The sequence below is a fragment of the Rhinatrema bivittatum genome, chromosome 15 (assembly GCF_901001135.1).
Source record: "Rhinatrema bivittatum chromosome 15, aRhiBiv1.1, whole genome shotgun sequence".
NCBI lineage: Eukaryota > Metazoa > Chordata > Amphibia > Gymnophiona > Rhinatrematidae > Rhinatrema > Rhinatrema bivittatum.
The window spans coordinates 58,537,751-58,562,766 of NC_042629.1; the positions used below are offsets into that span (position 1 = coordinate 58,537,751).

The 25,016-nt window shown below is 41.9% G+C and overlaps 1 protein-coding gene across 8 annotated transcripts in view; it reads right to left on the reverse strand.

Annotated features, from left to right (window-relative positions):
- The window catches only part of EIF4G3 (eukaryotic translation initiation factor 4 gamma 3), a 523,222-nt gene that overhangs the window by 254,287 nt on the left and 243,919 nt on the right, over positions 1 to 25,016 (reverse strand). For 4 of the 8 annotated variants that reach the window (XM_029579174.1, XM_029579171.1, XM_029579172.1 and 1 more), the window contains exon 5: positions 18,844 to 18,876. The exons of 2 other annotated variants lie outside the window; for them this stretch is intronic. In XM_029579174.1, the coding sequence (XP_029435034.1) occupies positions 18,844 to 18,876 (33 nt within the window). Of the gene's footprint in view, positions 1 to 18,843; positions 18,877 to 20,534; positions 20,612 to 25,016 lie in introns of all 8 variants that reach the window. 2 more of the 8 variants (XM_029579177.1, XM_029579176.1) reach the window with 1 other exon arrangement.

The following is a 25,016-nucleotide window of genomic DNA, read 5'->3' on the forward strand; positions in this document are numbered from 1 at the left end:
GTCATACACCTAGGGTATAGTAATTCAAAAGAGCTGGATGTGATGGGGGCAAAAGAAGAGTACGGACCAGGAGACAGATCTTCACATTCACTTACATGAGCTTATTATTGCTGTGCTGCCTTTTTTGCTATATTTTACCCTGCTGGAATCCACCTAGAACAGTTTCTGGTAATAAGTGGAATACAAATTCTGTAAATAAAACAGATCTCTCTTGTAGAGGCGGCATGATTTTTCACAAAGTTAAAACGCATGATCTTTTCTGCTAAATTAGGTAATACATTTCTTCTTCTAAACATGGCATCAGATGTTTTTATTAAGTGCTAATCGTGTATGCATCCACCTCCTCTTGCCACACAATGGGCCCCAAGCAGTATCATCAGTAAGCACTTTGATATCATTTATCTGCCGATCCACCTAATCTCTCAATATTATCAAAAGTTTATTTCAAGAAATCTTTTTTTTAATATATAAAATCTCTCATTGAATCTCCAATAAATTTGTTGGAGAAATGGAGGGATCAAAGCTCAGAGGTTTACAAACTTGATACAGAGGTGTCATCAAAATGGTAGAAGTTCCAAACGTCATTAGTTTCTTCAGGGGCAAATCCAGAAGACGTGAAAACCAAATCTGACTCAGACAAAATGGAGCTAGAAGGATAGCTTACTTGTTACTTGTAACAGGTGTTTTGTGAGGACAAGCAGGATGGCAGTCCTCATAAATGGATGACATCATCTGATGGAGACTGGCACAGAATTTAAATGTCAGTTTCTAGAACTTTAGCTGTGCCTCACTGAGCATGCCCATACATGCTAACATACCACTAGGGACTTTCATTATTAGTTTTTATTTTATCAGTGTTTATTACAACAAAATAAAAACAGGAGAAATTAGTGGGGGGAAAAAAATGACTTGCCGTTTTATTCCAGTTAAATATAATTTTTTTTCTTGATGTAATAAACACTTAAATTCCCAGAGAAAATAAAGTAAAAACTGAAAATGAAGGTCACTACACACCACGTATCCACACAGGGGCCCCTTCAGTCTTGTACCTTAGCAAACACAACTCTAAGGGGAGACATGCAGTTTTTGTGAGGACTGACATTCTGCTATCTTCGAAGAACACCTACAGGTAAGCAACTCTGCTTTCTCAGAGGATAAGTAGGATGGCAGCTCTACATATGGGGAATCCCTAACTACAGACATCTTGAACAAAAACAGGGGGGAAAAAAAACAAACAAATGCCAACAGGCACCAACAGGAATTTTTATTAGAATGGGCCTTTTTTCCATTTTATGCTTATGAGAGGCAGCCTGGATCAAGGAAAGGAGTTGGGTTCTACACCTGAAATTAAACGGGACAGACGGGACAAACCTACTGTCACATCAGTCATCCCTAACCAAGCAGTAATAAGATATGAATGCATGCATGTCACAACTTTGCAGATATCCACCACAGGAACTGGTGAGCTACCACTGTCACCATGGCGTGGACAGAGCAAACCTTGACATGGCCCACCAGATTCAGGACTGCCTGGGTATAACAGAAAGAAATACAATCTGCTAGCCAATTATATAAAGTCTGTTTGGCAACAGCTACCCCCAGTTTGAAAACCAAAAAGCTGGGTAGACATTCTATGGGCTTCAGTTCATTCCAGGGAGACAGTAAAAGCTCTTCTGCAGTACAAATTGTGCAGTGCTTGTTCACCTTGGTAGACATGTGGCCTGGGAAAGAATATTGGAAGGATGACAGATTGGTTAAGATGGATTCAGACATCACCTTAGGCGCTCCTTAGGTTGGGTACACAGAACCACCCTATCATAATGAAATCTGGTATAAAGTGGTTGTTACTAGACCTGGGAGCTCACTGACCCTGCTTGCTGAAATGATTACCAACAAAAGCACGACTTCCAGGTCAGGTGCTTCAGTTCATAGGAGTACAGTAGCTCACAGGCAGCTTTCATCAACTGGATCGATACTATGTTGGGATCCCAAGACACAGTGGGAGTCCTGATGGGATGCTTCAAATGAAGCAGACCTCACATGAATTATATAACCAAAGATGGGTTTAAATTCTACCTGCTGGTGATAAACACCAATTGCACTAAGATGAACCCTTAATGAGTTGTTTTGAGACCAGACTCAGACAGTTAGAAAGTATTCAAGTAGTTTTTATGTGGAGTAGGAGAAAGGATCTAGGACCTTCTGCTCACACCGCAGAGCAAAACTCTTCCATTTAAATCCATAGGACTTTCAGGTGGAATCCTTTCTTGAAGCTACCAGCTTGTCAGATAGAGCTAGGGGTTACATGGGCAACATCACAAATTCCAAGCAGTGAGCCAGGAACCTGATGTTGGAATGGCGCAACCATCCTCACTCCTGAGTAATGAGGCCTGGTGAAATCCCTAGCTTGATTGGTTCCCTAATGGACATTTCCCTGAGGAATGGAAACCAAATCTGTCTCAACTAAAAGGGGGCTATTACGATCACAGCCCCCCAGTTTCTAAGCATCAACAGAGTCTTTGACATTAGTAGTATCGGAGGACACTCAGACAACCTTTGTTCTAATTTAGGAGGAAGGTGTCTGAGACTAGTTTACCCTATACCTGTTTTATAGAACAGAAGTGCCAAGCCGTTCTGTTCAGAGGGGATTGCAAACAGATCTCCCACTGGCAGAAAATCTCTCATTACCCCCTTGGTCCAGTAACCACTTGTGTGGGTCCAGGATTCGATTCAATCTGTCTGCCAAGACATTCTCCATGCCTCCCAGATATGAGGCCTTGAGAGCTATCCCTTAAGAGATGGCCCAGGCCCACAATTAGACAGCTCCCTGGCACAGGAGGTACAATTCCATACCTCGTTCGTTAATGTAATAAATTGCAACTTGAATGTCCATTTGAACTAGGACCACTTTTTTGGCCAGTTGATCTGTGAAAGCTTTTAGCGCATTTTAGTTCGCCTTCAGCTCCAGGAAGCTTATCTGATGAAGATTTTCCTGAGCAGTCCAAAGACCAGGGGTGCACAGCCCCTCTACATGATCTCCCCGTCTCAGGCTGGACACATCTGTGGTAAGGACGATCTGGACCAGAGAGAGTTGAAAGGGTATACCCCTGGTCAGATTGGAATTGCCCTGCCACCAAGACAGGGAGTCCCTGAGCAGTTGTGTGACATGGATGCTGTCTCATATCTCCTGGGTGGGCTGCAGCCACTGAGATCCAAGGTCCCATTGGGCTCTCCTAATGTAGTGACACGCCAAGGGAGAAGCATGTACGTCGACACCATATAGCCCAACCTTCTCAACATATCTCATACGGACTCATTTGAATCCTTTCCACTGTGGATGTCAAGGCGATAGCCCTCTGTTGTAGAAGGAAGACATTTGCCAGAGTTGTATCTAGCAGAGCTCTGATGAACTCCAATTGAGACGATTGGCTCAAGTGAGATTTGGGGTAGCTGAGAACAAACTCTAGTAAGTACAACACCTAGATGGTTTTGCACATCAATTCTGTGGCAACCAACTGCAATATATTCTTGACCAGCCAATCATCCAAATAGGGATACACATGCACCCTGAGCTTGCATAAGGGTACTGCCACCATTTCAAGTCATTTGGTAAAGACACATAAGAACATGCCATACTGGGTCAGACCAAGGTTCCATCAAACCCAGCATCCTATTTCCAATAATGGCCAATCCAGGCCATAAGAACCTGGCAAGTACCCCAAAACTAAGTCTATTCCATGTTACCGTTGCTAGTAATAGCAGTGGCTATTTTCTAAGTCAATTTAATTAATAGCAGGTAATGGACATCTCCACCAAGAACTTATCCAATCCTTTTTTTAAACACAGCTATACTAACTGTACTAACCACATCCTCTGGCAACAAATTCCAGAGTTTAATTGTGCGATGAGTAAAAAAGAACTTTCTCAGATTAGTTTTAAATGTGCCACATACTAACTTCATGGAGTGCCCCCTAGTCTATTATCCGAAAGAGTAAATAACTGATTCACATCTACCTGTTCTAGACCTCTCATGATTTTAAACACCTCTATCATATCCCCCCTCAGTCGTCTCTTCTCCAAGCTGAAAAGTCCTAACCTATTTAGTCTTTCCTCATAGGGGAGCTGTTCCATTCCCCTTATTTTGGTAGCCCTTCTCTGTATCTTCTCCATCGCAATTATATCTTTTTTGAGATGCGGCGACCAGAACTGTACACAGTATTCAAGGTGCGGACTCACCATGGAGCGATACAGAGGCATTATGACATTTTCCGTTTTATTCACCATTCCCTTTCTAATAATTCCCAACATTCTGTTTGCTTTTTTGACTGCCGCAGCACACTCAACCGACGATTTCAATGTGTTATCCACTATGACGCCTAGATCTCTTTCTTGGGTTGTAGCACCTAATATGGAACTTAACATTGTGTAACTAAAGCATGGGTTATTTTTCCCTATATGCATCACCTTGCACTTATCCACATTTAATTTCATCTGCCATTTTGATGCCCAAATTTTCCAGTCTCACAAGGTCTTCCTGCAATTTATCACAATTTGCTTGTGATTTAACTACTCTGAACAATTTTGTATCATCTGCAAATTTGATTATCTCACTCATCGTATTTCTTTCCAGATCATTTATAAATATATTGAAAAGTAAGGATCCCAATACAGATCCTTGAGGCACTCCACTGCCCACTCCCTTCCACTGAGAAAATTGTCCCAGTGCACAAAATCTTTCAGGCTGTGCAGATGAGAAAGCGGGAGAACCCCTTCTCTGTGGATTTCATTAATGGGAAGGCGGACACAGTTTGTCTCATCCAAAAAGCTCCTGGATTAGAAGAGAGATAGCTACCACACCAATCTGTGGTGGTTGAATCTGCTCTCGAGAGCCAAGAGGCAGAGGACTCAGTTTTCTGTGCCCCTGGGAAAAGATTCTTTGACCTGGACACTTGGAAGAAAGGTCTTTCGGAGGGGCTATGCTGAATGTCCACATAGCTTGACACTAGGCCAAAGGGCAGTACTGGAAGTGATGGCTTCCCACAAAAAAATCTGAGATATTTTCTGTGACCAGGGAATCTCTCTATGTGAATGTAAACATCCATGAAACAGAAAGAGCATAGCTAGTCCCCTTTTTGAAGAAAGGAAATTATGGTGCTCAGGGAAAGCTTTTTGAACTATTCTCTTTTGATAAACTTGCTCAAGACCTTTAATTCTAGGATGGGATGAGTCTTCCTGTTTTCATTAAATCAAGAAATACTTGGAGTAGAATCCCTGATCTTTACCCTCTGGTGTAACATGTTCGTACACTCTTGTCTCTAAGAGGGCGGAGAGATCCTTTTGAGCAGTTCCTAATGTGGCGAGTGATCTTATTTTGGGTCAGAGGGCCTAAAGATTCAATTTGTACCCTCTTCTTATGATTCCAAGAACCCAATGGTCTGACGTTACACTGGGCTAATGGTTTATGTAAAAATTCAGCCTGCCTCCAACCAAAAGGTCCTGTGCCACAGGTACCAAAATTCAGGCTAAGCGGTCAGCGATCCCGTCAAAACCCTGTCCCGGGAATGGGCTGGGGTATTGGCTGCGACCTAGGGGTTTCGCTGCTGCTTTAGATGGGTACACAGGGACTGTTGCAATCAGAACCAAGGGGGTAGAAGAGAGCACTTCCTCGGATGAAAATTATGCTTACTCTGTCCCAGTCTTGGATATCTCCAGGAAATGAAGGGTGGGTCTGGAGCAGTAGTGAAGAGTTGCTGTAATGTTGCATAGTGTTCACAGACCCATCCTACTGCTGCTTTCACTTCATCTCTAAGGAGATTGTCTCCAGAACATGATATATCAGAGTATTTCCTGGACCTCTGGTCAGAGGTATGAGACACTCAGCCAGGTGGGCACCAATCCCCATGGTCAGAGGTATGAGACACTCAATGCCATCTCGAAAACATGAAAGGTTAAGCGAACCATGTATTTTCCACATGTCATTCCCCTGTCCACCAGTAACTGGTGGGCATCTTACTACTTCTGAGGAAGCTGCTCGACTTCCCCACATCTGTTTCATCAGGTCTTGCACATACTGGCCCATAAAGAGCTGGTAAGAAGCTATGTGGACATTCAGCATAGCCCCTCTGAAAGACCTTTCTTCCAGTGTCCAGGGTCGAAGAATCTTTTCCCAGGGGCACCGAAAACTGAGTCCTCTGCCTCTTGGCTCTCGAGAGCAGATTCGACCACCACAGATTGGTGTAGTAGCTATCTCTCTTCTAATCCAGGAGCTTTTTGGATAAGACAAACTGTGTCCGCCTTCCCATTAATGAAATCCACAGAGAAGGGGTTCTCCTGCTTTCTTATCTGCACAGCCTGAAAGATTTTGTGCACTGGGACTGCCACAATCTCCTTGGGGGCTCCATGAACCGGAGGATGTCCATCTCTGGTTTAATCCTCTGTCTGTAAAGAGAATGGCCTCCACCATTCACCAGACAAAACCTGTGAAGGAGAAGTCCTCAAAAGAGGACTTCCTTCTCTCTGAGGGAGAAGAAGGATCAGAGGGGAGACTCGTTGATCCTCTTCTTCAGAGGTGGTGTTTAATTTGTAGCCATACCTCCCATGAGTACTCAGTCTGACTCCCTGTGATCTGCCTGGCATGAGGACCCCGGTGGTGTCCGACCTTCAGCCAAAGTTTCAGACAGGGGGATATTTGGATGTTTTGGCCTGGACTCTAAGCAGCTCCAATGCCCCAGGGAAGTTTTCTTCCCCGATGGGCTGGAGATTACCAATGGGGCAGTGGGCATCAACCAGATACCACTTTGGGAATCAGCATCAGTTCCTACATCAGTCTGGTGCCTGACCACTGGGCAGCTGAAGGGACTTGAATAACAGCTCAAAGATGATCGGTGCTGGTCCAGGTATCCTCAATGCCGAAGCACCAAGACCCTGCAGCACCTTTTCCAAGGTCTACTGGATCTTTTTATCCAACTCCTCCTTGAAAATAGTAAGTGCAACAGTGGCAGATACCAAGACCTGTGGAGACTGACACGAATCACATGCTTTTTGAGAGGATGAGTTCTTCTTCCCATGGGATCGTTTAGAGGGGCTCTTGGCAGCCAATGGACCATCCCTATTCCTGGCATCTAAATTCCTCAATGCTGGTATCAAAGAGGCATTGCTATCCTTGAATGAGAACAGATGACTTTCTGTCCCTGAGTTCCCTATCAGTCCTCAGCACATAGCAAACCTATGGCTTCCCCAATGCCAATGACACTTCATCCATCAATGCAGCTCCAAGGTACCCCATTATTGATGTCTTTAATGTTGATGCATCAATTTCCAGTGCCCAAAGTACTTCTCCATCAGCTTTACTTGGGACACTAGTTCTTTTGGGGTCATGGTCGCACATTTGTGACACCCCTGGATAACATGCAATGCCTCCAGGCACAGGAAACACCCTATCATGAAGATCAGCGATAGACAGGCCCTGGCACACCGGAAACATCACTAGAACCTGCTAGACATGTCAACTAAAAAATATGGGAGGCAAAATCAAAACTCTATGGCGCTCAATGCTCACCAGCACCGACAGTACACTGACTCAGCACAGAAACCAAAAACTTAAGAACAATCAAAAAACCAACCTAAGGAAACTATTGGGTTAGAAGGCAGAAACAAAACTGCGGAGATCTGCAATAAACAATCCTACTTTTAAAAACACAAAAAGAAAGACTGGAAGGGCCCCTGTGTACATGTGTGGTATATTAGCATACTTAGGCATACTCAGTGAGGCACACTCAAAGTTCTAGAAACTTTGACATTAAAGTTCCGTGGTGGGCTTCATTGGATATCACTCTTTTGAGAGGACTGCCATTCTCATTTGTCCTCTGAAAACATGGTTTCGTTATCCCTTCTGAGTTTTATTAAGGTTTCGTCACTAGAGAAAGGTATGCCAATGGAGGGAGAAGGCATTTGTTACTAATCTGCTTTCTGATCTCCTTCTGAATCAGAATACTAAAACTTTCTTATTCTGGTCTGATGCAAACAGGTACTCCTTGGATATATCCCACTTGAGAAAGATACTATCACATCCTGAACCAAAGATCACTCTTGGGGTTCCAGATGTGAATGACAGCCAGAATGTTGTTTCTTCCTGCTAGGTACATAACTCTGAAGACTGTCCTGTAAGAAATGGCCCAGTTCCATCTCTTGACAATATCACAACACAGGAAGACAAAGCCTGCTCTTCTCTGATTATTCAGGCAGAACATGACCACCAAATTTACTATTTGAACTTAGGACAATTTTGTTGGCTACCCAATTCCTGAAAGCCTTTATAGCACTCAGAACTGCCAGTAGCTCCAAGTAGGTTGATGTGCAACTTCTAGAGAGATTATGAGTACTAGGAGAGTTCCCTAACCTAGACTGGAAATATATCTTGTTAGGACAATTTGGTGAGGAGGAATTTGAAGGTTAAACTCAAAACCAAATTGAAATGGAAGAACCATCAAGACTTGAATTCTCTGAGTTCCTCTCTGATATACAGAGTAACTTGGATCTATTGAGATTTTAGGATCAGTTGGGCTTGTTACATCTGGAGAAGTGCCATGGGAGTTCAGTAAACTGTATTAAGATATAAGGCCTAAATTGATATATGCTATCATTGGCTTCTAAAAACTCCAACTGAGGTGCCAGGCTCAGAGTTGAAGACAAACTCTAGTGATTATAGCACCCAGATGGTGCTGTGTGTGAATTCACCTGCTGCTGGTGCTTTTGACTATCCAATTGACCAAGCAGGGAAACACACAAACCCCCAGCTTGTGCAGAAATGGCATGACATGAAAGCTTTTATAAAAAACCATGGTGCTAAAAATAGCCCAAAAAGCAGTTTGTATTACTGAAAGTGCTGTTCCTCTAATTTTGAATCTGAAATATTTCCTGTGACTAGGATGTATCGCTATATGGGTATAGGCCACCTATAGCTTCAGGGAACATAGCCAGTCTCCTCTTTTTTATTTATTTATTTATTTAAAATCTTTTCTATACCGTCGCTAAGTTATATACCATCGCAACGGCTTACATGTAGGCACATATTTAATATAGGTAAAAGTGTACTATAGTACATTCTAACAGGTGCCGTCAAAGGTTCGGTTACAATATATCATTAGACAAAATAATTTTTAGAGAAGTGGGTCATGACCGAGTGTACTGAAGGTACTTTTACGGGTAAATTTATCATACATAGTGTTATCAATATGCTAGTTGTGATGTGGGGTTCATAGACTACTCTACTGTATCGTCCTAAGTACTGTGTGTCGGTGCTTATCTGCTTATTCCTGAATAATTTCTATTCTCCCGTCTCCTTGTAAAATGCTTGTTTAAAAAGCCATGTTTTTAAACTTTTCTTAAATGCCTTGAGATCTCTTTGTAATCTGATCTCTCGAGGCATTGTGTTCCAAATTGTAGGTCCTGCTAATGATAAGGCACTTTCCCTCACTTGGGTTAGTCTTGCTGTTTTAACTGAAGGGATGGTTAGGAGTGCTTTATTTGCTGATCGAAGATTTCTGTGTGGGACGTGTACCAGTAATGCTGCGTTTAGCCAGTCTGATTTCTCATCATGAATTAGTTTATGGATGGTACATAAGGTTTTGTATTTAATTCTGTGTTCAATCGGTAACCAATGTAGTTCCGCTAGGTTTTCGGTTATATGGTCCCTCCTCCTTTTTCCGGTTAGTATTCTAGCTGCTGTGTTCTGAAATATTTGAAGCGGTCTTAACGTAGTATCTGGTAGTCCTAGCAGCAGGGCATTACAGTAATCCGTGCTGGAGAAAATTAGTGCCTGTAGAATTGTTCGGAAGTCATTTTGAGTTAGTAGTAGGAAGGTAAATTATGGAAACCAGTAACAGTCTTGAACTTTTCTCTTTTCAAGAATTTAAGACCTTGGGTCTAGGTCTTGTTCTTTTGGGAATACTTAAGAGTAAAATCTCACCCTCTCCTCTAATGTACAACCGCTCTGGTCTGCCAGAGGGAGGTTATTTCCAGCCTAAGCATATTCTGGTGCTGAATTGCCAAATACTGCGTAGAAAACATCAGAGGAGACCCTGGCAAGCCGCAAACGGGGTGCACTGTTCACGGCAAAGATGAAGGTCCCTGCGAGCCTTCGGAACCGCTCCACTTGCGGTGAAGATGAAGGCCCCGGTGAGAGTGAATGGGTGTAGAGAGGGTGTGTGTGTGTGTGTGAGGAGGGGGATTGGAGAGGGAGGGAAAGGGAGGATGAGAAAGGAGGGGGATGATGAGAAAGGAGGGGGAGGGGAGGAAGAGGGAGGAGGGGGAAGGGTGTGTGAGAGAGCAGGGAGAGAGAGACAGCAGAGGTGGTGAGAGTGTGTGTGTGGGGGGGAGGGGGGTACTTGAGTGTGAGTGCCAGAGAGAGGGAGCTTATATGGGGAGCTTGTGAAGGAGTGTGTGTGTGTGTGTGTGTGTGTGTGTGAGAGAGAGTGGGAGCTGGTGAGTATGAAAAAGGGATCCTGTGTATGTGAGGGTGCTAGCCTATGTGAAGGGATTGTGTATGTGTGAGAGGGAGCCTGTGTGAAGGGGTGCGTGAGAGAGTCATAGGTAGTCTGTGAGAGGGTGTATTCATGAGAGAGAAAGGGAGCTTGTGAGGGTGTGCATGCAAGAGAGAGGGACCCTGTATGAGGGGACGTGTGTGCGCGAGAGAGTGAGGGAGCCTGTATGAGGGTGTGTGAATGTGCACTAGAGAGAGGGAGCATATGTGTGTGAGAGAGGAGCTTGTGAAGGAGTGTGTGTGTGTGTGTGTGTGTGTGTGTGTGAGAGAGAGAGTGGGAGCTGGTGTGTATGAAAAAGAGATCCTGTGTATGTGAGGGTGCTAGCCTATGTGAAGGGATTGTGTATGTGTGAGAGGGAGCCTGTGTGAAGGGGTGCGTGAGAGAGTCATAGGTAGTCTGTGAGAGGGTGTATTCATGAGAGAGAAAGGGAGCTTGTGAGGGTGTGCATGCAAGAGAGAGGGACCCTGTATGAGGGGACGTGTGTGCGCGAGAGAGTGAGGGAGCCTGTATGAGGGTGTGTGAATGTGCACTAGAGAGAGGGAGCATATGTGTGTGAGAGAGAGAGGAACAGAGGGAGCCTCTTTGAGGGGCAGTACTGAGAATGGGGTCAAACTGGGACTGGTGATAGAGTGGAAGGGGTTGAGTCTAGAGATGGAGGTGAGAGATACTGGCAGGTGAAGGAGTTGGAGCCTGAGAGGGCAAAGTGGCCAGGGGAGTAGGGAGAGCGAGTGGAAGGGACACTCCTACAGTGAATTTCTAGGGAAACTCTGCTCAAAATATTTAAAATTCTGCATCTTTAACTAGTAGCTTTCTTCTACCTTAATTGAAAATGTAATTACTTAAAGACTGTCATGTAAATTGTGTTATTTTGACCAATATAAAGTTTGCAGAATTTTAAGTTTTGGTGCTCAGAATTCCCCCCCCCCCCCCCCCCCCCAAGGAGTAACACCTGATTTACATATGAAATTTTTGAGACAAGTCTTAAAATAGACAATTTCAACAGAAAAGTAGAGTCAAATATGGAAGGCGGCTTTTAAGGGAAATTATTTAAGTGTGGGAATACAAGCAATATGGTTTAGGATTATATATTGCTAGTATGTGACATGTGCAGAGAACAGGGTACCTTCATACATACCTGATGGGGATGTCCAGTTACTAAAATATATTGGAAAGAGGTAATTTTCAGCATATGTGAAATCACAGGTATAACTATTCCACTGAACTTTCAGTAATTATTTTAGGAAGCTCATTAAGTCTTGGACCCCAGAATTTACTTATAGCAACCAAGTGCATCTTAGAAAAATCATGGAACTCTCCATCCAGACCAACCACTGAATTGTGGTTTCACACGATATGGTACACATTTGCTATGGAAAAGTGACAGCTAAACAGAGAAAAGCACTCAGACTATGTGCCCATTTGGAGGCTGGTCCAGAGGAATGTGCTAATACAGAGGCTGGCAACTCTTGGTACACATTCCATATGGTGGAATGCAACGCCCTTTCAGCCGGTTTCGTTCTAAATGTCAGCCTCATGAACAATTTTAGAGCTTGTGGGCCAACTACTCCAAATGCACAAGATTAGCACATCCAGTCCACAATATTTTAAAACTGCTTACAATACCAGCATTCAAGAGGTAGCTGCGAAAGAGAACAGAGTTGAAGAGCCTAGTCTTTCGGGAGAATGGCATAACTATTTCTCATCGGGAACTGTACTGGGAGAGGAAGCGGGAGCATGCTCCCCTTCATGGCCCAGCATCATCACTAAAAGATATGTTGCCTTATTTTCAGCACATCAAAAAAGTGGAATATGATAATATTCACATGAACAGAATAATGATTAATCAAAAAAAAAAATAAATAAGGAGCAAGGAGTATCAGAGCTTAAATGTAACTTCTCATCCAGATGTTTCCTTTCATATACAGCAAAAAGCTAACATTATCTCAATCTACTCTGGAACTCTTTTCAAAATGTATTCACCAAAACACCTTTTGTAAACATTTAAATGAATACTTGTCAAAAAACAAGGTGATGCTGGTTATATGAGAATAAAACTTAATATGAAAAAATACTTAATAGTCTCTTTGCCACCACATCCACAACAGACTCCCAAAATACATTTTCAGACATTGACCTACTCACTGTTGTACATCTCTTCAGAGTCCAATAATAGTGAATCTCATACAACACCTTATTCCAGATATTAACTATTATTCAAAGTTATTGAAATATTACAACTGAAATCACTCAAAACCCCATTCCCAATACTGGTCAGTATTTCGGCATCGCCTGAATCAGGGGCAAACACATCCCTCAGGGCGATATGTTTTGCAATCAACATGGAGTTTCAACTACCTTGTTTGTTTTTTAGCCTTAATTTGAGCACCTGGCTCAAAAAGGTTGCAAACTTTCGCTCTAATATAATGTATAAGCCTAAAGATCTGGTCTCCATCAGTATATGCTAAGGTAAAGAGCTGTAATGAGATCAATTAAGAAAAGATATAAATGCAAAAGAGTGAGATAGTAAACAAAAAAAAACTATTAAAAAGTTGATCTAAGAAAGCAGAGTTGTTTATCTGTAACAGGTGTTCTCTGAAGACAGTAGCTGACCAAATCATACAAACACGTGTGGTGACAAGAGGAACAAACTTTCCACAGTCTTTTGAACTATAACTGATCAGAGAGATAGAAGGCATTCAAGACATTTTTACATGGGGCAGGAGAAGCAGTCTAGACCAGTGCTCATATACTTGATGGCAAACCACCTCCAGTGGAAACCCTAAGAGCTCCTATTTGACTCCTTTCTAGAAGGCATATGAAATATCAAGTGACTAAATCATATCCATTTCAACATTCAGGCTAGGAGTGCTGTGGAAGAGAGGATGGTGTGGAGCACCAATCCCTGGTTTTGCGTGTCCAGAGAAGGGCGACCAAAAAGGTGTATGATCTTCATCGAATGCCTTATGAAGAGAGATTTAAGAATCTAAATATGTACACCCTGGAGGAAAGGAGGAGCAGGAGTGACATGATACAGACCTTCAGATACTTGAAAGGTTTTAATGATACAAAGTCAACGACAAACCTTTTCCATTACAAAAAAAATCAGCAGAACCAGAGGTCACGATTTAAAACTCTAGGGAGGAAGACTCAGAGCCAATGTCAGGAAGTATTTCTTCACGGAGAGGGTGGTGGATGCCTGGAATGCCCTTCCGGAGGAAGTGGTGAAGACTAAAACTGTGAAGGATTTCAAAGGGGCGTGGGATAAACACTGTGGATCCATAAAGTCTTGAGGATGTGAATGAAGAGAAGAGGCATGGGGGGTGGCTTGCGGGAATGACGGCTACTACCAGGTGATTAATACCCTTATTCAATAAACATACACACGGTTAATGCAACTCCAACATTGCTCTATGCTTCAACGGCACGAGGAAATGTGGGACAAAGGATTTGCATTCACAAATAAGCGTGGGAGCAGCTTGCTTGTTGCGGCAGTTACTACCCCGAAGCAATTAAGCCTGATACTTCACTTTGAATACATATAGAAGCGCAGCTCATTGCTTCAACGGCAGGGGGGAATGAAGATAAGAGGATTTACATTCAGACAACTACCAACTAGGATTGAATTGCATAGTCTGGGTAAACAAATAAGCGTGGGAGTAGCTTGCTTGTTGCAGCGGTTACTAACCCGAACCAATACTTCACTTTGAATACATATACAGCGCAGCTCACTGCTTCAACAGCAGGAGGAAAGAAGAAAAGAGGATTTATATTAAGACAAGCAACAAGGACTAAATTGCACAGGCTGGGTAAACAAATAAGCAAGGGAGTAGTTTGCTTATTACTGTGATTACTACCCCATATCAATTAGGCTTGATGCTTCACTTTTATGCAGCTCCAGCACTGCTCTCTACATCAATGGCAGGGGTGGAAGGAAAATTTGAACCAAAAAGTTACCAATAAGGGCCCTGACCTCAGCGGTCAGAGTAACAGATAAGTATGAGAAAAATAACTGTGAAAGCTTGCTGGGCAGACTGGATGGGCCTTTGATCTTCATCTGCCGTCACTTCTAAGTTTCTATGTTTGGTCAGACCCCAACTTGATTAGCTTCCTAAGCAACAGCTCCTGCAGACTGGAAAACTGAATGATCAAAGCTTTCTGTCCCTTTAAAGTTTTACTAAGGTTTTCACATGTAGGGATAATGATGAATACATATGTAGAAAATCTGTCCCCCAAAGAATAAAGGTGGAGACTGCAGAACTCCTTCAGGTAAGCTTCCTGTTCAGGACTGTTGCCTACAGATCCACCCTGGATGTAGAACACTAGAGGAAGATTACTTAACACATTCTGATTCAGGGACTTCGCCTGGGGTCCGTTTTTGCCATGTATGTAGCTCTGAGGACCATTCCCTGAGAGAAGGCCCAGTTCCACATCCAGTTTCACAAAACTTACTAGAACTGTTAAGCTACTACATTCATGGGTCTGTGTGTTAATTTTCTAAAATGATGTACCCTGCTTTGGGTAAATTTCTTATTGAAAAAGGTGAGTAATAAACCCAAATGAAAGAACACAAGAGGCGAGAGCCTGTTTTCTTCTTGAGGTAGAACTTAACTGCTTGACTGTCTGCACGGACAAGAACAATTTCCTTGGCTATCTGATTTCTGAACGTCTTTACAGTGTTCAGTACTACCTCTAACTGCAGGAGATGATGTGTGTGTAGAATTTTTTCCTGGAGGGACCAGGGGCCCTGAGAAGGCCCTCTTAAAGGACTCCCAGTTGAGCTTAGATACATCTGTGATGAGAACAATTTAATGAATGGAAATTTGGAAGCGAAACCCCTTGGTCAAACTGGTAAAGCCCCTCTGTAATATAGATGTTATCCCGAAGACTCTGGATGGCTTGATTCCACTGAGATGTCATGACCTATTGATCTTGCCTCGTATGAATGCATGCCATTAGGAATCACATGCACCATGGAGGCCAAAAGGCCCAGCAATCTGAACATGGACCATGCTGATGTATGGTGGCTCTGTATTACTCTTCCCACTATAGACAGTTTTCTGAGGTAATTTTCAAATGGTTTTACGCACATAAATTGGCTTTTGAAACTTGATATTTTTACGCAAATAACTCCTTTGGATTTTCAAAAGGTTTTATGTGCTTAAATGGACTTTACACTTGTAAATGGGCTTTTTGAAAAATGATATAATATATGCTACTCAATGTATGTTACTTTTACTCTAACTCCTTTGAAAATTCACTCCAATGTCGGCTAGCTGTTTGCAGGAATACAGACCCTAGCCCAAGTCATCTTAGCAGACATGAGGGGTTTAGATAAGAATTGTGGAAGTTGATGACTTAATCCTAGTGACTTGCATTTATTAATATGCCTCCAAGATACCCACCTGATCAGCCAATCATCCAATTACAGAAACCCTCACCCTAGTTTATGTAGATAAACCACAATGTCTGCTGGGCATTTGGTTAATATCTGAGGAACTAATATAAGACCAAAAGGCAGTGCAGAGCCTCCATTACAAATCTTAAATACTGCCTGTTATTTGGAAGAGTTCATGCGCCTGTGACTTGGAGGTGTGCGGGTATGAGAGAGAGAGACAGAATCCCTGCATTTGACATTTCCTTCTGTTTAGAAGTGGAAGAATAGTGCCCAGGGAAATATTAATTGTTCCCTTTTCAGGAATTTGTTCCGGGTACTTAGGTATACAAGGGATATATTTTGGAGACAAGGAAATACCTGAAATAGAAGTTCTGCCATTTCTCCTACAGATCTGACTGCAAGTGAGCAAGATGAAGATTTCCAACCTGAGCAAGTTCTGCTCTGTATGAAGCAATATGCTCTTTTGAACAGGTAAGATGGAGGAATTTCTATAGTTGTAATCTGTAAGCATCTCTTATGATCAGATGACATAGCTGTTCAAAAAATCCTTACCTTCCCCAGGGAAGTCTGCCAGAACAGAGACTGAAAGGATTTCTATTTCATATGGATCCTGTCAAAACCCTGACCCTGATTTTGATTGGATGGCTTTGATATCTTCTGATCTCAGTAGTGAAGTCTTGTGTCCTGTTTTGGGGAAGAGGGCCTCTAGTAATCTCTCTTTTAAGGAAAAGACTGATTTCTTCAGGAAACCACTCTGGCAAATTCAGGATGCCAACATTGGCTCAGATGCAGCAAAGGAAAGGGTCTGAAGCATGGATTGATGGTCTTTCTTGAGATCAAATTCTTCATTGATCTTATCTCCAAAAAAATTGCCTCTGCAGCATGGCATGTTAGCAAGCCTGCATGTCTTCAGAAAGGCCTTAAGCTCACAGCCGCGAGTGTGTGAGAGTGTCTATGGCTATTGTAGAGGCTCTTGTGGTGCCCCAAAATCATCATAGGAGATCCAAATTAGGTATTCTGCACATTCTTTGTCTTTCTCCAAAATGGTATGAAATTCACATTGCCTCTCTTGAGGAAGAGAGTCAACAAATTCTATATCCTCCTCCAAAATGGTATGCAAATACTCAAATCAGGTAGTGTTAGTAGGAAGTCATGTGAGTGTAGCACACCATTCTGATATTTCACCTTCCAATATGTCTAAGGATTTAGGAGGTGATCAATTCAGCAGAAATATCCAAGAAATAATACAACTTATTGAAGGGGGAATAAAAGTAGATCAGGATACTAAGAGGAGAAAATAATGTTTCTGGCCAAGACCACAAGAAAAAATAAGCATGAATGCTGCAGAAACCATGGATGCTAAGCTGGTGGAAAAAAAGTAAACTGAAAGAAGCTGTGCAGCCACTATAATATAGGAAATTCTGAATTTGAGAAGTAAAGAGTTTTAGTCTATCTGAAAATTCTGGAAAATCAGTTTCACTTGGTGCAACATCTGGTCATGTGACCCACCTGCATAAGAAAAAGTGCATCAGGTGAACCTACTTGTCAGAAAAAGTGCAATAATGCAATCTGCTTTATGAAACATTCAATACTTTGTACAATATATTAGTATCAATAAAGAAAGTGTAAATAAAGAAAAAGGGTATTTTGAAAAATTTGCACAAACTGGCTTATAGGATTTTTGCAATTTTTTTTCTCCCTGATCCTTAAATCTGGCCCTTAGAATTTCTAACAACAAATACAAATGTGTCTTTACAGTACACTGCATCATGTTTATTCCTGTTAATTTGAATAAACTACATTGAACATGCTCTGTATTTTGGTGCTGCTGAGCTATGAACTGGGGCAGATCACAGGAACACTGGGTCAATTTGAAATACAATCACAAGCGGAAATATAAGGACTGCTTACATCTATTTTTTAATGCTACAGGGCACATTCGAGCTATGCGTTTCAAACACCAATCTTTACAAATGCAAATGTTGAATAGAATACAAAAACCAGGGTAAACAGTTGCAAAAAAAACAAAAACCCAAACCACAGGCATGTCTGTTTTTTCTCCCAGAACAAAAATGTATACCTGTATATTTTAAAATTTACTTAGAGAAATTATACACATAGAACAGCCCAAGCAACAATAAACATCACCTTAAGACATTGTAATGTGTGTGTTTTGAAAGTGCTCGAGAATCAGTTTCTTGTAGTTCTCTATTTGAAATAGTTGTTCGATACCTTTACTTACACCAATAAGAACATCTGCAGGTGATTTACTATTCTCAGGAGCTCATAGAGTAACCAAACCAATATGGCATAACTTCTATGATTAATGATTCTTAAAAGGTTTGCAAAACATTTTTTAAATATATTTAACAGAGGCTTTGACAATTCGGGGTTGTTTTTGTCAAGGGAACAGTTAGTGACACTGTGTGATGCATGTGTCAAGCAATACAGGGCACATGCCTTTCTGAAGCTCTCCCATAAAGGGTAAACAGCAGTTAAGGCAAGACCTACCCAGACTAGTGATTAAAGAGGCAATTAAAAATGTAAGAGCCAGAGCAGGGCTTAGTATGAGGGACTGCTTTAAGAATTAAAGGTGGTCAGTTTCAGGGACAATATGAATATCAAATCTGGAACAATTTTATCCAGTCCTAGATTTTATTTTTTACACTCTCACCCTTTAAAGCAGTAAGTCTATTGTCTCAATAGGAGACAATTACCACCATGCTTTTGGCTGGGTTTTACAAAGTAAACAAGAACTAGGCAAACATTTCTACACATTTACAGTTATATGGTCTCATTCTACTAAGTGAACACATGGATGACCTTTTCCACCTCCCACCACCCTCAGACCTCCTTCCTCTTTGCAGACTGGCTTAGGGTGTTAATGAAGGGGTAAGAGTTCCATACCTGGTGATGGGCAGGTCGAGGCCCCGCTGCAAACTAAGGAAAGGAGTGAGAGAGACAAACACAAAAGGAAAGGCACAGAGGGTCAGAAATGCCACACAAAAAAACCAAACCAACTAAACAAAACAGCTCACAATATGTGCAAAAAAAAAAAAAAAAAAAATCACATACAGTTCAAGCTCTACTGTAGGACAGTGACAGACAGGTACTAAGAATCCACAGGTTGACACCATTATAGGGACAGTGATTGGCCCAAGAAATTACACCAAAAACAGCTGAAGCAGATACCCATCTCAAGAAAGACTCAAGAATGAATGAATGCATGAAATGTTATTTTGACTACATTTAATTAATACTGGTTAAGAGTGCCAGTTTACCCACAGCCCAGAAAGCAGAAGTTTAAGAATCTATACTGCTCTCACCAAAACATTTCAACTCTGATCTAGAGAAACCACCCCCAAGGGAATGAAACGAAAATTCGTTTGCATTCAACCCCTGGCCTCTCTCTCAAGACCATTAAAGAGAGCCAATTGGGATGGTGGTGTTTATTAACATGAAGGCATATCATGAAATGTAATGTAATAAGCTACAAATACTATAAACTCAATAGCTATGCATAAACATTTCAATACGTAATGCTCCAATTTAAAACAAAAATCCTCCATCCCCACACCGCCACCCCCTAAGTGACTTAAGTTCTGCCAGAGCATTAAGAGGCCTGATGTAGGAAGCTATGTACTAAGACTGTGCATTGAAATTCAGCATAGTTTTCTTAAAGCTCGTGCAAAAAAAAAAAAAAAAAAAAAGCTTCCAATGCAGTAAGCAAGCAAACCCAAGTTAAAATGTGCAGTCTTGATCAGGCTAAAAGCACATTTTAACCCAGGGGAGGAAGGATGGGAAGGAGACTCTTGCAGACTAGGAAAAAAACAATGCTATCAGCAGGAGCCCCAAGCTGCTTTCCTCCCCACTCCTCCCCTACTGGGTCCCAGGCAGTGCAGGCTCTTAGGTAGACAGCAGCAGCAGCCCCAGCCTCAAGCCACCTCCTGTGGCTGCAACTGATAGGAAGCCAAAGAAATATCAGCATGACTTTGGTGAAGGGAGGTGAAATTGATCAGGGCACAAAGTCTGATTTGGCTGGAGAAGAGAGCACAGGGTACAATCTGGGAGGAACAGGAAGGGAGGGCTGCAGTGGCTTTTCCTGAGCAGTGGTTGATACGTTTTGCATGCATAAGAACTGTGTGCACATAAAACATCTTATGCATATAGAACACAATTTCCTCATTATAAGTTTTCTGGTTTGAAAATCTAACTCCTGACACAGATGAAGTGAGAAAACTTTACTCACCTCCAATCAGGAATTAAATTGTCAACATTAAGACAGCAAGTATTAAGCCAGTGCACCTCACTGCACAGGGTTCTCTGCATGAGATATTCATGTGATGTGAAGGCTAAACAGTAAACAGTTTTATATGCACATTTTTTGCATGCAAAACTCTTTGCTGCATCAAGAGTAAAGTCTGCACACAATCGTGAGTTAAACTGTGCACCATATTATATTAGCCTCTTAGAAAGGAACTTGGGGAATGACTTCCGGAAATAACGCAGTGCTGAACGGACGTCTCTAGTCCAAGCTCTCAGGGGGGGATCGGTGGCAATTTTCACTTAATCTCAGCTATTTTTTTAACCTTTCATACCTGTCTGTTTCTCAGCTGTTGGCTTCTCTCCATGGACAGTTTTGCCAATAAAAAGTCTTCAGAGATGTCGAGTAGACCTAAGAGAGTGGGGACGGAGAAAATCGTGTTGGCTGATGACAAGATGGCACTGGAAGCAGGCCTCAAGGTAGAAGGAATCTTGGAAGCTTTGTTAAGGGAGTTTACAAAAGCAGTGTTGGCAGCAGTAAGTGATAAATTACAAAACTGTGGTCTTCTTTAGATGAGCTACACGAAAAGATGGAGAATTACCACCCGCTCATCACAATAGTTGATCAGAAAGTTGAGTGGCATGAGGGCTGGTTGGATTCTTTGGATATGATCGTGGCGCAGTTGTAAAAGAAAAATCAGCAGCTGGAAGACAAACTCGACGATCTTGAGAATCGCAGCAGAGGAAATAATGTAAGACTCTTGGGTCTACCTGAAGTGTTACAAGGAGAGGTCCTTAACTCATTGGTGCAAGATTGGGCTTCCAGAGGCACCAGCGGATCACACTCAGGAGTGCCAGATTAGTGGAGCTCGCCCATCGGCTGGGGCCTTATTTATCATCTGACCGCAAACCAAGCCAAGTGATACAATTCCTCAAATTTATTGATAAAATTAATATTTTTAAGGCTTATAGAAAAAAAGGAGAGCTATCATTTGATAACTGTAAGCTGTCGTCTCCCAATTATTCATGCTTGTGATTGTGTTGAGGAAGGAGTTGATACCATACTGTTCCCAGCTACACTAGAAGAACAGCATCACTTTGGTTTCTGTAACAGCGAGACCAGTCTGTTTACTAGCAAAGATGAAGTAAAATCATTCAGAGAACCAATGGTTTGATCCATTAACCTCATTTGGATTATTGTGATCTGTACACTGGCACATTGGGCAGCTGACTTTCTACATTTATTATTCATGCGGTTCCAGTTTGATTCTGGTTAATCCCCAGAACCCCCACCATTGTGTTTGGAAAAGAATAGTGTTGATGGAGAAAAAAAGTGACATGCAAGGCAGAATCTTGGAAGGTGAAGAAGAGATGACTCCCAAATACTCTGCTGGAGAAATAGATGGGGGGAAATTTTGGGATGGGGATGGTTGTATGAATGTTAAGTATGTTTATGAGTGTGTATGTGGTCGGACCTCACCAATGCTTTTGCCAGTGTTTTTGAAGTTAACATGGGTGGTAGTGTTTAGATTTCTCATGCTTTTGAGAGGAGATCCTCCTTGGTCACTCATCATATATACTGTATTTGATTTCTTATCTATCGGTCTTTCTGACTATGTTTGTTCTTTAAACACAGATGACTTGCATTCTCCCATGAAGCAGAACAAAAATACTGATGGATCTTCGCAAAAAGACTGCTTTCATCCTGGATGATCAAAAGCATAAAAAATTAGAATGGGCCAATGTTTTTTTGCATCTTTTACAACCAGACAATGGGCGTGGAAATCTTAACCAATAAAAATACTCTGTTTTATTGTTGAACATACTTTTGCTGATAATAAATATAATCAAAACATTATTCTAGTTAATTTGTATGCCCTAAACTGTTATTCTCACAGTTATTTTACAAATTTGGCTGCTAAACTTTCTTCATGGGAAATATATTCCTCGATTATTGGGGGTGATTTTAATATTTACAACAATCCGTTCTTTGGTTGACTGCAAGCCTGCCAAAATGCCGAAAAATAATCAAAAGTATATTGGAATTGGTTTTTTATCCAAAGAATTACATCTGTTTGATTCTTGGCACACTTTATATTTAGATTATGAATACTCTTTTTCCATGTGCAAAATATTTATTCACATTTTAACTACATTCCTCTGTCTGAATCATTTTTTGGATCCATCTTGTCAAGTGAATTGATTGAAGTCCCTTTGTCTGATCATGCTCTGGTTGTTGCTCAATTAGCTTTCAGTATTGGTGGACTTCAATCATTTTCTTAGAAAATGTCCCCTTCGTTATAGCAGAGTTGTTTACCTGTAACAGGTGTTCTCCTAGGGCAGCAGGATGTTAGTTCTCACACATGGGTGACACCATCAGATGAAGCCCAGCACGGAAAACTTATGTCAAAGTTTCTAGAAACTTTCTAGAAACTTTGACTGGCACATTGAGCATGCCCAGCGTGCCACTATCCATGCATCCACATAGGGTCTTGTTCAGTCTCATAAGACAGAACTACGAAAAAATAAAATAAACACAGGAAAACCCAACTCCACGGGGTGGTGGGCGGGTTTCATGACAACTACATCCTGCTGTCCTAGGACGACACCTTACAGGTAAGCAACTCTGCTTTCTCCTAAGACAAGCAGGATGGTAGTCGTCACACATGGGTGAATCCTTAGCTACAGGCTGTTCCCGAGCCACAAACAAAATCAACAGGTGCCAACGAGCACAACAGTGGTACTATTGGTAACAGAGGGAAACAGCCTGAACCCAAAACATGGGCCCAAGGCAGGAAGAGTTGGGTTCTATAGCTTAAAGATTCCAGAGGACAGCCTGGCCGAAGCTGCTATTGCGTCAGCCAACCCTGTCCAGACAGTAGTGAGAGGCAAAAGCATGGAGAGAACTCCACGTCTCAGCCTTGCAGATCTCATCCAAGGGGACCGCTCTCAAATGGGCCACTGAAGCTGCCAAGGCTCTGACAGAATGAGCTTTGACATGGCCCCCAAGTTGCAGTCCCATCTAGCAGAAGGAAATGCAATCTGCCAGCCAGTTGAACAGAGACTATTTAGCCACCGCAACTCCTAATCTATTCCTGTCAAAGGAGATGAAGAGTTGTGTAGACTGCCTATGGTCCTCCTTACGCTCCAAGTAAAATGCTAAGGCTCTTTTACAATCCAGGCTGTGCAGAGCCCGTGTGCCCTGGTGCGAATGAGGCCTGGGAAAAAGGTGGGGAGGATGACTGACTGGTTAAGATGGAAATCCGTCACCACCATAGGCAGGAACTTAGGATGTGTGCGCAGAACCACCCTATCATGGATGAACTTCGTATAGGGTGGATATGTCACCAAGGCTTGAAGTTCACTGACTCTACGTGCATATATGACCACGACCAAAAAGATAACCTTCCAGGTCAGGTACTTGAGGTCACAAGAGCACAGCAGCTTGATAGGAGTTTTCAAGAGCTGAGCCATCACCACATTAAAACCCCAGGACACCAAAGAAGGCCGCAGGGGAGGTTTCAACTGAAGCAAACCCTCATAAAGTATATAAATACTTTTTAAATAAATAAATAAAATAAAGCAACTACCATGGGATGCATAAAGATGGGTGAACCCACCCGCTTCCTGGTGGTAGGCCCCAACCGCATTCAGGTGTACCAGAACAGAGTTGCTTTTCAAGCCTGCATCCGAAAGGTGCAGCAGGTAATCCAACAGTTTTGGTGTAGAGGAGGAGAACAGGTCCAAAGGCAGTGTGTGAAATTCCTTGTCTTACCAATATATACAAGAGATAACTTTTAAAGGTATGTTCCTCTGATTCTACCCCTACTATGGATAAAGTTTACCTTCTGTCATCTCGCTCTCCTACTCAAAATCAAGCTTTGGATTCCAACTTGACTGCTTTTCTTGAATCTTCCAATTATGAAGTTTCTGAGAGAGCTACTTTATGGGTCTCTCTTTTTTTTTTTTTTTTTACACGTAGAGTATGAGAAGAATTCAGTATGAAAAGTTATTTTAAGAATTCCAATGCCTTTACAGGTAGGAAAGTGAGGATATTTCCAGATCTCTCAAAAATGACTTAGGAAAGAAGAAAGATTCTCGGCTTTACGCCAAGAAACCCAAGAAGTAGGTGCGTTCTTTTTGCTGAGATACCCCTGCAAATGCATTGTGCAATATAATAATGATTGTTTTGTTTTTTTTATGTACCAGAACAGTTAAAAGCCTTTGATGATTCCAAGAAATCATTGATTCCCATTGGAGTTTCTAATTTGTCATTTAATTAATAATGGAGCGGGGTTCCTAATTTGTTCCTGATATATCTACTCCAATATTTTCTCTCTCCTCCCCCATGTTTTCTTTATTTGGGGACTAATGCAGATGTTATTGTTTTTCCTTAAAATTGTTACCTATGTATATTGTTTTTCACATCTACGTTTCTTTTACAAAGTGGATGTTTTGTTATAGTTTAAAACTGAATAAATTAAAAAGAAATGCTTACTCAAGTAAATATCTTCTGAAAACTGCATTTCCCGCCCCCCCCCCCCTTTAAGTTTAAGTCAGGGAGGAAACGTTTAGGCAGCAATTTCATTGTAAATCATTAACTGTACTTTCTGGCACCTACCTTGCACTTGCTGCAAAGTCCATGAATACTTTGTACATTTGATGCATGTGCCAGAGCATTTAAAGAAAAAAAAAAAGCTATGGGGAGTTTGTTTGAAAATGAGTTTTTAGGACTGCAGGCAGACCTGCAAGCTGTACTGGACAGAATATTTTCCACTGAGCTCCCAAGAGTTCAGAAGAACAAGTGGGTCTTCCAT